Genomic DNA, 14287 nt, shown 5'->3' on the forward strand with positions numbered 1-14287 from the left:
TTAAGGGATGTACGCAATATCATCGTGTGTGAATACCACATATTTTTCTTATATCACGTTTATGAGAAACGAAGACATTCTTTCTTAAAGATGGATAACACAGAACATTATTTCCTGACTTATTGAGTAAAAATACGCAAAACATATCAATGTACTGATTTGTTTTTCCCCAAGATTTGCAATGTTTCGAAGTGCAAATGTAGCTGAACTTAATTGTGTTTTTCCAGTTTAAATTCTCAATAATATAAGCACTTAAAATTTTGAAGTTTCCACCCTTGTTATTATTTGTTTATTATTTCTTCACAAAGTGTTACACTCACCACTGGTGTAGCTCATTGAGAGGTGTGAACAGTTCTACGAAAACGAACCGAACCATTCTCAGAAGAGACAATACACACAGGTAAACAACTATCCATGCCACAGAAAAATGACTTAATTTACGCGGAAGTTCGGACATGAAACGTTGTAGTCGACAAGCCAGGAAATTATTGAGAAACCTTAAAGTGATCCTACAGTTTCTCTCTTAGAAGTGAGCAAATTCACCTCCGATCAAATGTCACACCAGCTGTTTTTGAATGATAAAACCACAAAAGCATAAAAGTAACAAAACTCAAAAGATGTGAAGAGAAGAATGATCATCTTGGCACTCGATTCACAGTTGAAGAAGTGAGAACTGCTGTTCATCGAATGAATCCTGAATTTGATGAACACTTGTGTTGCTAGAATGATAATCCCAAAGATCTGCCGCAAGAAAAACTAGTGCCCTTGCTTCAGTCAGGCAAAGAAGAAATAACACAAGAATTTCGGACCCGTACCACTTCTCTGTCATCTGTTTCAAGTTGTGTAGAGAATGATTTTAAATCGAATTTCTGAGACTGTCGACAGGAAGGTAAATAAAGAAGTCAGATTTCAGACCAGGAAAGACATGTTCTAGCCAGATACTTCATTTAATACGGAAAAAATGGCTCTGAGCACTATGGGACTTAATGACTTAACATCTGAGATCATCAGTCCCCTAGAACTTAGCATTACTTAAACCTAACTAACCTGAGGACATCACACACATCCATGCCCGAGGCAGGATTCGAACCTGTGACCGTAGCAGTCGCGCGGTTCCAGACTGAAGCGCCTAGAACCGCTCGTCCACCGCGGCCGGTATTTAATACAGCATATCGAAGAAGTATGAAAGAGAGACGATTGCAGGAGTTGCCTTTATCAATCTTACGTTTGCTTATGGGACCGTGAATCGTAAGAAACTAAAGTAGAAGCTGTACACAACAAAGGAATACCGACTGACTCAATTATTCAGTGTGTGTTGCAGAACAGACGGAGAATGCAGAAGAATGGCCTTCCCTTGGGAAGTGTGCTGGCTCTAATATTATATAACATATGTACCAATGATCAATGAACACTGGAACGCGGTCCTTCATATGTGCAGATGACACTGCTGTCACTGCTCAGGGAACGACATTTGAAGAAGAAGAAGAATCCAAATTAAAATCTGCTCTCGAAGACCTTGTCATGTCGTCAAAACGACAACCACTTGAAACTCATCCGGATAGTACTCAAGTTTGTGAGTTTCACGTACACAATAAGGAGGCGAGAAGAAATATGAACATCGCTTGGAAAGGATGCAATCTAAATCACTGTGTCCAACCCCAAAGCCTAGGTTTAAAGTTTGATCGTTTTTTACTATCTCAACTACAATGTGCAAACGCTTGACAGAAGGTAAGCATCAGGAACATTATCTGGGAAGTAACACCACATGGGGAGCGCATCGCAGCGTCCTCCCACACATCCGCTCTTACTCTGTGTTTCACTGCTGTGAAGTACACCACACACCGCTCCAGTCTGAAGGAACTTCACACAAGCTAAACAAGTTGATGTGGCTCTTCATGACGCAGGCTGTATAGTCACGTGGTGCCTAAGACCAACTCCAGCCCACAAGATCTTTCCACTCAAGGGGGTAGCACCTCCGGGTGTAAGAAGAAAAAATAGTAGTAGAGAAAAGAATACGCAAGAAACAGATTCAAGGCATCCATTGTTTGGAAATAATGCCTATCCATCACGAACTAAATCCAGAAAAAGCTTCCTGCTTACAACAGCACCATTTGCAAGTTCATCAGAAGTCCACAGGACTGAGGTGTGGGGAGAAAAGTCTCCTGGAGGGTTATGGACAGCAAAATAGAAGCTACCATCAGATTGCCATCTCCAGTATTGGACCCAACAGACCCTCAACAGGTTGAGTACAGGGGTGACAAGGTGCAAGACTAATTTGAGGAAGTGGGCTATGTATGATGAATTCTGTGATGATGGGGCAAGACAGGGCTCTGTCAACTTGTGGACTTGCAGTAATCTGTGCGAACCCTGTGACATGGAAGACCTGTTTGTAACGAATGACTGTGCCATTTTGGCTGCTAAACAATGGACTCATAAAAAGTGAAAATCTCTGTAATTGACGGTATATTGTAGTTTTTGTTATGTTGTGTTCTAGTGTCCTTTGGACTCAGATAAATAAATAAATATCGCTGTATCTCTACATGAGCAGAACTGAATAAGTAGTGCCTTTTTGACGTTTGAGTGTGACCATTCGCACGAAACCAATTAATAATGCTTTCAAGAACATAATTTACGATTTCTTCTGTTGTTGAATGTAGGCTTGATTACAATCCTAGTGTCATCCGCAAAAAGAACTAATTCTGCTTGTTGTATATTAGATCTAAGTTCGTTTACAAGTAAGAGAAACAATAGTGGACCTAAGATTGAGCCTCGTGGAACCCCATAGGTTTTAAAATTTCGAAATTTGTATTATTGCCTCATTATCACATGCTCGGATGCATGATAACGAATTGCTACTAGGCTGATAGTAGCATCATATGTTCAATGACAATCAGCAGAATTTTTTAATACTTTTGAGCTACTGAATGATGTGCTATAAGTATTCCTATATAACAGCTGCTGACAATATGTTAGCTGCTCCAATAATTTATTTCGACCAATAAATTTGGAGTTACTTGAGCTTGTTTTATTTGTAAGCACACTTTGTACACCAGCGTCTACGTTTCTCAACAGTGTGTAACATTCAAAGAACTTGTGCAGAGATGCTACTCACCTAGTCTCTCCATCTTGCTCGTACGAGCTGCGGTAGAAGCCGTCCAACCCCTCACGAACATCACCAACGAATTCCAGGACCAGAGTCAATCGGTCACCGGCAAAAACCTGCGACAAGAACAACAACAAAAAAACTAACTTACTCCGTAATCATCAGGAAGGAAGGTAGGATAAGTGTAAAATCTGGCCGACCTGGTGGTCGTTAGAGGTAAAGAACAGCTTGGTGAAAACGACTAATAGAGCACTTGTAGCGTATTTCAAGAGATCGGAGCATTTTCCCGAGGTCATATAAAGAAATCACAGGAAATCTAAATATAAATTATACCTAGTGATTAGTACCACGCTCTTCCAAGTTACGACCATAGCGTTTTAATGACTGTGTCATTTCTTTTGGTAACGAGTATTAGGAAATTTCAGTTTCAAAATACTGGCGTTTCGCTGTATTCCATTTGTGTGTCGAATAAAACAGAGAGCGTCTACAGTTAAGAAACAGATTCATTTTTAGAATGAAAGTTACTGAGTTGAAAACTATTTTAAAGTTTATCAAGTACACTTACCTGTATCATTAAGGCTTAGGGTGATGTAAATTATTATTCTTGTGCTTCGTCACTCGAATTAATTTTCTTCCAGATTGTAAGTCTCAGTTATGAATGTGATTTATTTTATATATTTTAAGTAGGTGGTTCTTCAGAGTACATAAATAGGGAAGACTTCACTTATTCAACGACTAATTTGTGGTCAATGAAATCAAATCATACTAGTTTGCTAGAGTAAACCTCTGTCATCGTAGAATAAGATTACAATGGCTGGTACTATCAAGCAGTATAATTTGATTACGTTTATCATTATATGATAATACTATCGAAACTACTCACTGAATAAATAAAATCATATTGCAACTTCTCGGTGGCCAGCTCTTCTTTTTTCAAGTTTTTATGTAATTCTTGCACTTTTTATACATCTTTCCCTAGTTCGCAGTTCTTTTTTTGTGTTAATTTAATGACTCATCGACAGACTGGTTACCAGACGCTATTCGAAAGTTTTGTAGGACAAGACGCTGACAACGAAGTGGATGTTGTCGTGTGCAGTGATCTCTCATGGTATTCATCACATATGATTAGTCTTTTTCTCATCGTAACACCTAACACTTGCTCCTGTTGTCTAGTAGCGTCATGTATGAGAAAATCTTCTTTATTTTTCTTCTTCTTCCCCTTCCTCATCTTTTCCCGTTTTTCAGTGGGGCCTGCATTTGTTATATGCTATGTGTTATTGACTGTCTTAATGGTAGTTGGTGTCCAGATGCCCTTCCCAACGCCGGAACTCTCCCACCCCCCCCCCCCCCCCACTCCCCCTCTCATCACCACCTGGGGCGTATTTGAGTATCCCATCTGTTTACATCTAGAGTGAATCTCAAATTCAAGTGTGCGAACGTTTACCAGTTGTTTGCGTAACGTGTAACTGAGGTAGGACGTGGGTACTAGCCTGGTATTATCATAGGTGGATGTGGGAAACCTCCTATAAACTTTAACCAGACTGGCTATCTTACCAGCACTCGTCGTTAACCCACGAGGCGTATTCAGTACGGAGCAGGATCTCCTTCTGCTGATTAGGGTTTCCCTTGTTTGTCCGTCTCATTACGTGAATGTGTTGGTCCAATTGTTGTCCCATATTTTGGGTGGTCAAACTGATCCCTTACCTATAAATTTGTTCTATGGTCCCACATGGTCACTCCTTGGGTAATACCTTAACTTCCCCTGCTATTAAATCTTATCTTATCGTTTCCGCTCTAGTTTCTTCTGCAAACGTCATAACAAAAAAGAAATGGTTCAAATGGCTCTGAGCACTATGGGACTCAACTGCTGAGGTCATAAGTCCCCTAGAACTTAGAACTACTTAAACCTAACTAACCTAAGGACAACACACACATCCATGCCCGAGGCAGGATTCGAACCTGCGACCGTAGCGGTCGCGCGGTTCCAGGCTGTAGCGCCAGAACCGCTCGGCCACCAGCGGCCGGCCAAACGTCATAACAGAACGCCTCATTGTTTTCATATATTTTTATTTTGCCCTCTGTTGCCACAAATTTGTTTCTCCGTACAGTGTTTTGCAGGCATCCGCGGAATAGCCGCGCGGTTCGAGGCGCCATATCACGGATTGCGCGGCCTCTCCCGCCAGAGGTTCGAGTCCTCCCTCAGGCATGCGTGTGCGTGTGTTGTTCTTAGCATAAGTTAGTGCAAGTTAGTTTAAATAGTGTGTAAGCCTAGGGAGCGATGACCTCAACAACTTGGACCCTTAGGAATTCACACATATTTTAACACTTTTGCAGGCATCCGGCTACCATTACTGCCTGTCACTTGGTTATTTGCTTTCGTGGTTAAGTCTTTATAGCTGGTGGTAACAGTCGCTACATAATTAAAGCTCATCACTTATTCAGTTGACACATCATGTACTTCTAATTTGCATCTACAGATGTTTTTGATGATACCATACTCTTTGATATTTTAGATGAGATTTCCAGGATACACTGCCCAGCTATTTTACTGAATTGGTGAAGTAACCAATGAAAATTATCCATATTATCTGCTATCAGTACAGCATCATTAGCATAATACACTGAAGCGCCAAATAAACTGGTACAAGCACGAGTACTCAAATACAGAGATCAGTAAACAGGCAGAATACGGTGCCGCGGTCGGCAACGCCTATATAAGACAAGTGTCTGCCGCAGTTGCCGGCCGAAGTGGCCGTGCGGTTAAAGGCGCTGCAGTCTGGAACCGCAAGACCGCTACGGTCGCAGGTTCGAATCCTGCCTCGGGCATGGATGTTTGTGATGTCCTTAGGTTAGTTAGGTTTAACTAGTTCTAAGTTCTAGGGGACTAATGACCTCAGCAGTTGAGTCCCATAGTGCTCAGAGCCATTTGAACCATCTGCCGCAGTTGTTAGATCGGCTACTGCTGGTACAATGGCAAGTTATCAAGATTTAAGTGAGTTTGAATGTGGTGTTACAGTCGAGCGATGGGGCACGACATCTATGAGGCAGCGATGAAGTGGGAATTTTCCTGTACGACCACTTCACGAGTCTATCGGTAATATCACGAATCTGGTAAAGATCAAATCTCCGACATCGCTGCGGCCGGAAAAAGATCCTGCAAGAATGGGACCAACGACGACTGAATAGAACATTCAACACGACAGAAGTGCAACCCTTCTGCAAACTGCTGCAGATTTCAGTGCTGGGCCACCAGTAAGTGTCAGCTTCTGAAACATTCAACGGAACGTCATCGGTATGGGCTTTCGGAGCCGAAGGCCCACTTGTATACCCTAGATGACTGCACAACACAAAGCTTTACGCCTCGCCTGGCCACGTTAAAACCGACATTGGACTGTTGATGACTGGAAACATGTTTCCTGGTCGGACGAGTCTCGTTTCAAATTGTAATGAGCGGATCGACGTGTGCTGGTATGGAGACAACCCCTCGAATCCATGGACACTGCATGTTAGCGGGGGACTGTTCAAGCAGGTGTAGGCTCTGCAATAGTGTGGAGCGTGTGAAGTTGGAGTGATATGGGATCCCTGATACGTCTAGATACGACTCTGACAGGTGACACGTACGTAAGCATCCTGTCTGATCATTTGCATCCATTCATGTCCATTGTGCTTTCCGGCGGCCTTGGACAGTTCCAGCAGGACAATGCGACACACCACAGGTCTAGAATTGCTACAGAGTGGCTCCAGGAAGACTCTTCTGAGTTTAAACACTTCCGCGGGGCCGCGCGGGGTAGCCGCGCGGTCATAGACGTCTTGTCACGGTCTGCGCGGCTCCCCCCCGTCGGAGGTTCGAGTCCTCCCTCGGGCATGGATGTGTGTGTTGTCCATAGTGTAAGTTAGTTTAAGCAGTGTGTAAACTTAGGGACCGATGACCTTAGCAGTTTGGTCCCATAAGATCTAACCACAAATTAAAATTAAACACTTCCGCTGATCACCAAACTCCTCAGACATGAACATTATTGAGCATATTTGGGATGCCGTGCAACGTGCTGTTCAGAAGAGATGTCACCCTCTCGTACTCTTGCGGATTTATGGACAGCTCTGCACGATTCAAGGTGTCAATTCCCTCCAGCACTACTTCAGGCATTGTTGTTGTTGTTGTGGTCTTCAGTCCTGAGACTGGTTTGATGCAGCTCTCCATGCTACTCTATCCTGTGCAAGCTTCTTCATCTCCCAGTACCCACTGCAATCTACATCCTTCTGAATCTGCTTAGTGTATTCATCTCTTGGTCTCCCTCTACGATTTTTACCCTCCACGCTGCCCTCCAATGCTAAATTTGTGATCCCTTGATGCCTCAAAACATGTCCTACCAACCGATCCATTCTTCTAGTCAAGTTGTGGCACAAACTCCTCTTCTCCCCAATCCTATTCAATACCTCCTCATTAGTTACGTGATCTACCCACCTTATCTTCAGCATCCTTCTGTAGCACCACATTTCGAAAGCTTCTATTCTCTTCTTGTCCAAACTGGTTATCGTCCATGTTTCACTTCCATACATGGCTACACTCCATACAAATACTTTCAGAAACGACTTCCTGACACTTAAATCTATACTCGATGTTAACAAATTTCTCTTCTTCAGAAACGATTTCCTTGCCATTGCCAGTCTACATTTTATATCCTCTCTACTTCGACCATCATTAGTTATTTTACTCCCTAAGTAGCAAAACTCCTTTACTACTTTAAGTGTCTCATTTCCTAATCTAATCCCCTCAGCATCACCCGATTTAATTTGACTACATTCCATTATCCTCGTTTTGCTTTTGTTGATGTTCATCTTATATCCTCCTTTCAAGACACTGTTCATTCCGTTCAACTGCTCTTCCAAGTCCTTTGCTGTCTCTGACAGAATTACAATGTCATCGGCGAACCTCAAAGTTTTTACTTCTTCTCCATGAATTTTAGTACCTACTCCGAATTTTTCTTTTGTTTCCTTTACTGCTTGCTCAATATACAGATTGAATAACATCGGGGAGAGGCTACAACCCTGTCTCACTCCTTTCCCAACCACTGCTTCCCTTTCATGCCCCTCGACTCTTATAACTGCCATCTGGTTTCTGTACAAATTGTAAATAGCCTTTCGCTCCCTGTATTTTACCCCTGCCACCTTCAGAATTTGAAAGAGAGTATTCCAGTTAACGTTGTCAAAAGCTTTCTCTAAGTCTACAAATGCTAGAAACGTAGGTTTGCCTTGTCTTAATCTTTCTTCTAAGATAAGTCGTAAGGTTAGTATTGCCTCACGTGTTCCAACATTTCTACGGAATCCAAACTGATCTTCCCCGAGGTCCGCTTCTACCAGTTTTTCCATTCGTCTTGAAAGAATTCGCGTTAGTATTTTGCAGCTGTGACTTATTAAACTGATAGTTCAGTAATTTTCACATCTGTCAACACCTGCTTTCTTTGGGATTGGAATTATTATATTCTTCTTGAAGTCTGTGGGTATTTCGCCTGTCTCATACATCTTGCTCACCAGATGGTAGAGTTTTGTCATGACTGGTTCTCCCAAGGCCATCAGTAGCTCTAATGGAATGTTGTCTACTCCCGGGGCCTTGTTTCGACTCAGGTCTTTCAGTGCTCTGTCAAACTCTTCACGCAGTATCTTATCTCCCATTTCGTCTTCATCTACATCCTCTTCCATTTCCATAATATTGTCCTCAAGCACATCGCCCTTGTATAAACCCTCTATATACTCCTTCCACCTTTCTGCCTTCCCTTCTTTGCTTAGAACTGGGTTACCATCTGAGCTCTTGATATTCATACAAGTGGTTCTCCTTTCTCCAAAGGTCTCTTTAATTTTCCTGTAGGCAGTATCTATCTTACCCCTAGTGAGACAAGCCTCTACATCCTTACATTTGTCCTCTAGCCATCCCTGCTTAGCCATTTTGCACTTCCTGTCGATCTCATTTTTGAGACGTTTGTATTCATTTTTGCCTGCTTCATTTACTGCATTTTTATATTTTCTCCTTTCATCAATTAAATTCAATATTTCTTCTGTTACCCAAGGATTTCTATTAGCCCTCGTCTTTTTACCTACTTGATCCTCTGCTGCCTTCACTACTTCATCCCTCAGAGCTACCCATTCTTCTTCTACTGTATTTCTTTCCCCCATTCCTGTCAATTATTCCCCTATGCTCTCCCTCAAACTCTCTACAACCTCTGGTTTTTTCAGTTTATCCAGGTCCCATCTCCTTAAATTCCCACCTTTTTGCAGTTTCTTCAGTTTCAATCTGCAGTTCATAACCAAGAGATTGTGGTCAGAATCCATATCTGCCCCTGGAAATGTCCTACAATTTAAAACCTGGTTCCTAAATCTCTGTCTTACCATTATACAATCTATCTGATACCTTTTAGTATCTCCAGGATTCTTCCAGGTATACAACCTTCTTTTATGATTCTTGAACCAAGTGTTAGCTATGATTAAGTTATGCTCTGTGCAAAATTCTACAAGGCGGCTTCCTCTTTCATTTCTTCCCCCCAATCCAGATTCACCTAGTATGTTTCCTTCTCTCCCTTTTCCTACTGACGAATTCCAGTCACCCATGACTATTAAATTTTCGTCTCCCTTCACTATCTGAATAATTTCTTTTATATCATCATACATTTCATCAATTTCTTCATCATCTGCAGAGCTTCTGCAGAGCTAGTTGGCATATAAACTTGTACTACTGTAGTAGGCATGGGCTTTGTGTCTATCTTGGCCACAATAATGCGTTCACTATGCTGTTTGTAGTAGCTAACCCGCACTCCTATTTTTTTATTCATTATTAAACCTACTCCTGCATTAGCCCCTATCTGATTTTGTATTTATAACCCTGTTATCACCTGACCAAATGTCTTGTTCCTCCTGCCACCGAATTTCACTAATTCCCACTATATCTAACTTTAACCTATTCGTTTCCCTTTTTAAATTTTCTAACCTACCTGCCCGATTAAGGCATCTGACATTCACGCTCCGATCCGTAGAACGCCAGTTTTCTTTCTCCTGATAACGACGTCCTCTTGAGTAGTCTCCGCCCGGAGATCCGAATGGGGGACTGTTTTACCTCAGGAATATTTTACCCAAGAGGACGCCATCATCATTTAATCATACAGTAAAGCTGCATGTCCTCGAGAAAATTTACGGCTGTAGTTTCCCCTTGCTTTCAGCCGTTCGCAGTACCAGCACAGCAAGGCCGTTTTGGTTAATGTTACAAGGCCAGATCAGTCAATCATCCAGACTGTTGCCCCTGCAACTACTGAAAAGGCTGCTGCCCCTCTTCAGGAACCACATGTTTGTCTGGCCTCCCAACAGATACCCCTCCGTTGTGGTTGCACCTGCGGTACGGCCATCTGTATCGCTGAGGCACGCAAGCCTCCCCACCAACGGCAAGGTCCATGGTTCATGGGGGGTCTTCAGGCATTATCGAGACCATATCACGTAGTGTTGCGGCACTTCTGCGTGCTCGCGGGGGCCCTACACATATTGGGCAAGTGTACCAGGTTCTTAGGCTCTTCAATGTATGTAATAGCTACATGTCATATTATGCTTTCTCTATTACGACTACCATGATAAGGCCTATTATTAAACTGGATTGGGCTTAATGACTTTCCTTGCCTGATTCCTTCATCTATTATAATTTCAGCTGTCAATCACTCGTGCGTTTTAATTATCATTGTAGTACCTGTATACACCTATCTTCTATGATTTTGACCATACCCTTTGACGCTGTTTTGCCGATTAAGACGTGAGGTATACCCTTCTTTCCAATCCAGCCAATGGCTTTTGACTAGTGCAGAAAACACTGATAGGCTGGACTATTCTACATCTCCATCAGTACTCTGCGTGCCACCTGACACTGTGTCGCGTAGGGTACTTCTGGTATCACTAACTGATTCCCCCTTCCCTGATTAATTCGCGAATGGCAAGTGGGACGAATGATTGTCGGTAAACCTTAGTATTTCCTCAAAATTCTGGAATCTTCTCGTTGTGATGATTTTGCGAGATTTTAAATGAGAGTTATTAAACTCTATGGATTTCCCCACAATCTGTCTGAGCACGTAATTAGCATCTGTTGTGCTTCCGTTTTTCCTGAAACGTTGTTGTGTCATTCTCTGAAGTGTCTCTAATTAGTGATGTTAACAGTTTTAATATGGTATCCAGTAGGGTAATTCCCTGGTAATTAACTAATAGTTGTTTATCTTCCTTTTTTATATATCGCAGTTGCAGTGCTTTCATGCTGTTCTGTTGGTACACTATCTTCCTTCATAATATTGTTAAATAAAGTACTAAGTTATTGATATAGTTCTTGCCCACGGATCTTATTAATTCATTAAATATGGTGCCTGGCCATGGAGATTTAAGTTTTTATTGCAGTGCATATTTCGTCCATTGAGAAGTCTGTTTGACTGTTATTGTTGTACACGCCAGCGTGCTCGGTGTTGCAAACGCCCGACTGTGCATTGGCGCTCGAGCCACAGGTAAGCCGGTTCTAATCCTGGTGGGGGAAGAAATTTTTACTGCTAGTGTTTGGCCGGCAGTGGGAGTAGAGGTGGTGGCGTGAAGTTTCTTATCACCAGGCTTTGGGCCAACATCCTGGTTTAAATGCCCAACTCCTCCGCACTGTCTCATGAAGTGAGAGTATATGGCCTTGATGATGATCCGTCCGCAGGATGGGGGACAAGGCGCCCCCCTCCCCCCTATGGCACCGGCACCGGGTTTCAGCCTCTCCCTTCTCTCCAGCATGAACATGACACTACACAAACACACACACACGTTATAGTGATCTACACTTAACAGATGCACGTACGCACACCAGTCTCATACTTCAAAAAGGAAAGTTGCCAGCGTGCGCTAAGGATAGGGAAAAACATTCCAATTAGGCGGCTGAACCTGCCCTTCGGGGTCTTCCAGCAATTAATGCTATACGATTTTGCTTTACTTTGTCATTGTTTATGTTTTGGTGTGTAGTTCGAATTTCGTCGTTATACTGTACGTCCTTGTACTATAATTTAAAATAATTTCCCACTGAATGTTTCAGCTGGTTTGTTTGTCAATCAGAGGCAAAAGAATTCAACGCACGCGTTCGACTGAGCCTGGCTTACGTCGTTATTTCGCAAACTAGATCGTCAATCAAACACGCTCAATGGGTGGTTATGAAAAACGATAATTAATTACATATTTAATGTTCTGGAGAAGTAACTAAAATTACGTAGTAGCAAATATTTTTTAGACTGGATTGAATTTTCGTTGAACTACACAGGTTAGAGCGCTGTTTGTTTTTGTAAATTCTGTGGAGACACTCACCTGTTCTTGGAGGGTGATGACGAGGAAATTGCTGCCGTCCTGCAGCGGTTCATGACTGGCGCCGATGATGGTACCATTGGTCAAGATGACGGACAAAATAACTATGTCGACATCTGCGTGCATCGTGAGTGTGGTCGTGTCGCGCAGAACTTCCACCTCTATGAAGGTAGAGCCGTAAAATCTGAACGGATTTTCCCTAGAAAGAAAAAAAAAATCGGGCTTCTCATTCTGTTCAGTTCTTTACATATCTTGCAACAAAATGTTAATTGGCAAAGACAAAGAACTCCATTCTGTAAAATCGAAGCTTTCTTATTGGAAGCATAGTGACATCCTCAGAGCTTTGACGGACATGTATCACAGTTGCTCTAAAAGCAAGATCGATTCAGGTAGGAAATAAATAATGGACTGCATGGTAATTTAATGGAAAGTACATGTAAGCTCCACCTTCGATCACAAATAATTTCGGTTTCATTCATATATGATGAGGATTCAGACAATTTTGGAAAGAAAATGTCGTTCTACCTGTGGAGAAAAGTGGTTGACGAACTATATACAATTGTCATTTTAGACACAGTCGCAGAATATGCCTACAATTACAACAGGCTTTGGTCATATTTTGGTCATCTTCAGATTCTATATACTGTAGGAGGCATTTGGCGAATAAAGAGTTGTGTGAATGTATGCTTTCCCGGCGTATACAGCTGGCGAAGAGTTCTGGGGCTTCCAGCCGGGTGGCGGTCTCTTCAAACTGCGACGTTTCGACGAGTGACATACTCGTCATCTTCGCCAGAAGAAGCCCGAGAACTCTTCGCCAAATAAAGAGTAGTTTTCAACTGATGACAACGAATGGTGTGAATGCATTGTTCACCAAATGCTTCCTGTGACAAATTTGATCTGAAGATGGCCAAAGTACCGGGTGATCAAAAAGTCAGTATAATATTGAAAACTTAATAAATCACGGAATATTGTAGATAGAGAGGTACAAATTGACACATATGCTTGGAATGACATGGGGTTTTATTAGAACCAAAAAAATACAAAAGTTCAAAAAATGTCCGACAGATGGCGCTTCATCTGTTCAGAATAGTAATAATTTGTATAACAAAGTAAGACAAAGCAAAGATGATGTTCTTTACTGGAAATGCTCAATATGTCCACCATCATTCCTCAACAATAGCTGTAGTCGAGGAATAATGTTGTGAACAGCACTGTAAATCATATCCGGAGTTATGGTGAGGCATTGGCGTCGGATGTTGTCTTTCACCCTCCCTAGAGATGTCGGTCGATCACGATACACTTGCGACTTCAGGTAACCCCAAAGCCAATAATCGCACAGACTGAGGTCTGGGGACCTTGGAGGCCAAGCATGACGAAAGTGGCGGCTGAGCACACGATCATCAACAAACGACGCGCGCAAGAGATCTTTCACTCGTCTAGCAAAATGGGGTGGAGCGCCATCCTACATAAACATAGTACGTTCCAGCAGGTGTTTATCAGCCAGGCTGGGGATGATACGATTCTGTAACATATCGGCGTACCTCTCACCCGTCACGGTAGCAGTTACAAAACCACAATCACGCATTTCCTCGAAGAAAAAAGGCCCGATAACGGTAGATGTGGTAAATCCAACTTATACCGTGACTTTCTCGTCGTGCAATGGAGTTTCCACGACAGTTCTAGGTTTTTCGGTAGCCCAAATTCTGCAGTTGTGGGCGTTAACAGACCCTCGGAGCGTGAAATGAGCTTCATCGGTCCACAACACGTTACTCAACCAATCTTTATCTTCCGCCATCTTTTGAAACGCCCACGCCGCAAATGCCCTCCGCTTCACTAAATCGCTAG

General features: G+C 42.5%; 1 protein-coding gene across 1 annotated transcript in view; it reads right to left on the reverse strand.

The window, feature by feature from the left end:
* The window catches only part of LOC126253287 (aminopeptidase N-like), a 210371-nt gene that overhangs the window by 164735 nt on the left and 31349 nt on the right, over window positions 1–14287 (reverse strand). The window contains exons 3-4 of the mRNA XM_049954513.1: window positions 12446–12641; window positions 3113–3219 (exon numbers count right to left, since the gene is read on the reverse strand). Of these exons, the coding sequence (XP_049810470.1) occupies window positions 3113–3219; window positions 12446–12641 (303 nt within the window). The remainder of the gene's footprint in view (window positions 1–3112; window positions 3220–12445; window positions 12642–14287) is intronic.

The sequence above is a fragment of the Schistocerca nitens genome, chromosome 4 (genome assembly GCF_023898315.1).
Source record: "Schistocerca nitens isolate TAMUIC-IGC-003100 chromosome 4, iqSchNite1.1, whole genome shotgun sequence".
In the NCBI taxonomy this organism is placed as follows: domain Eukaryota; kingdom Metazoa; phylum Arthropoda; class Insecta; order Orthoptera; family Acrididae; genus Schistocerca; species Schistocerca nitens.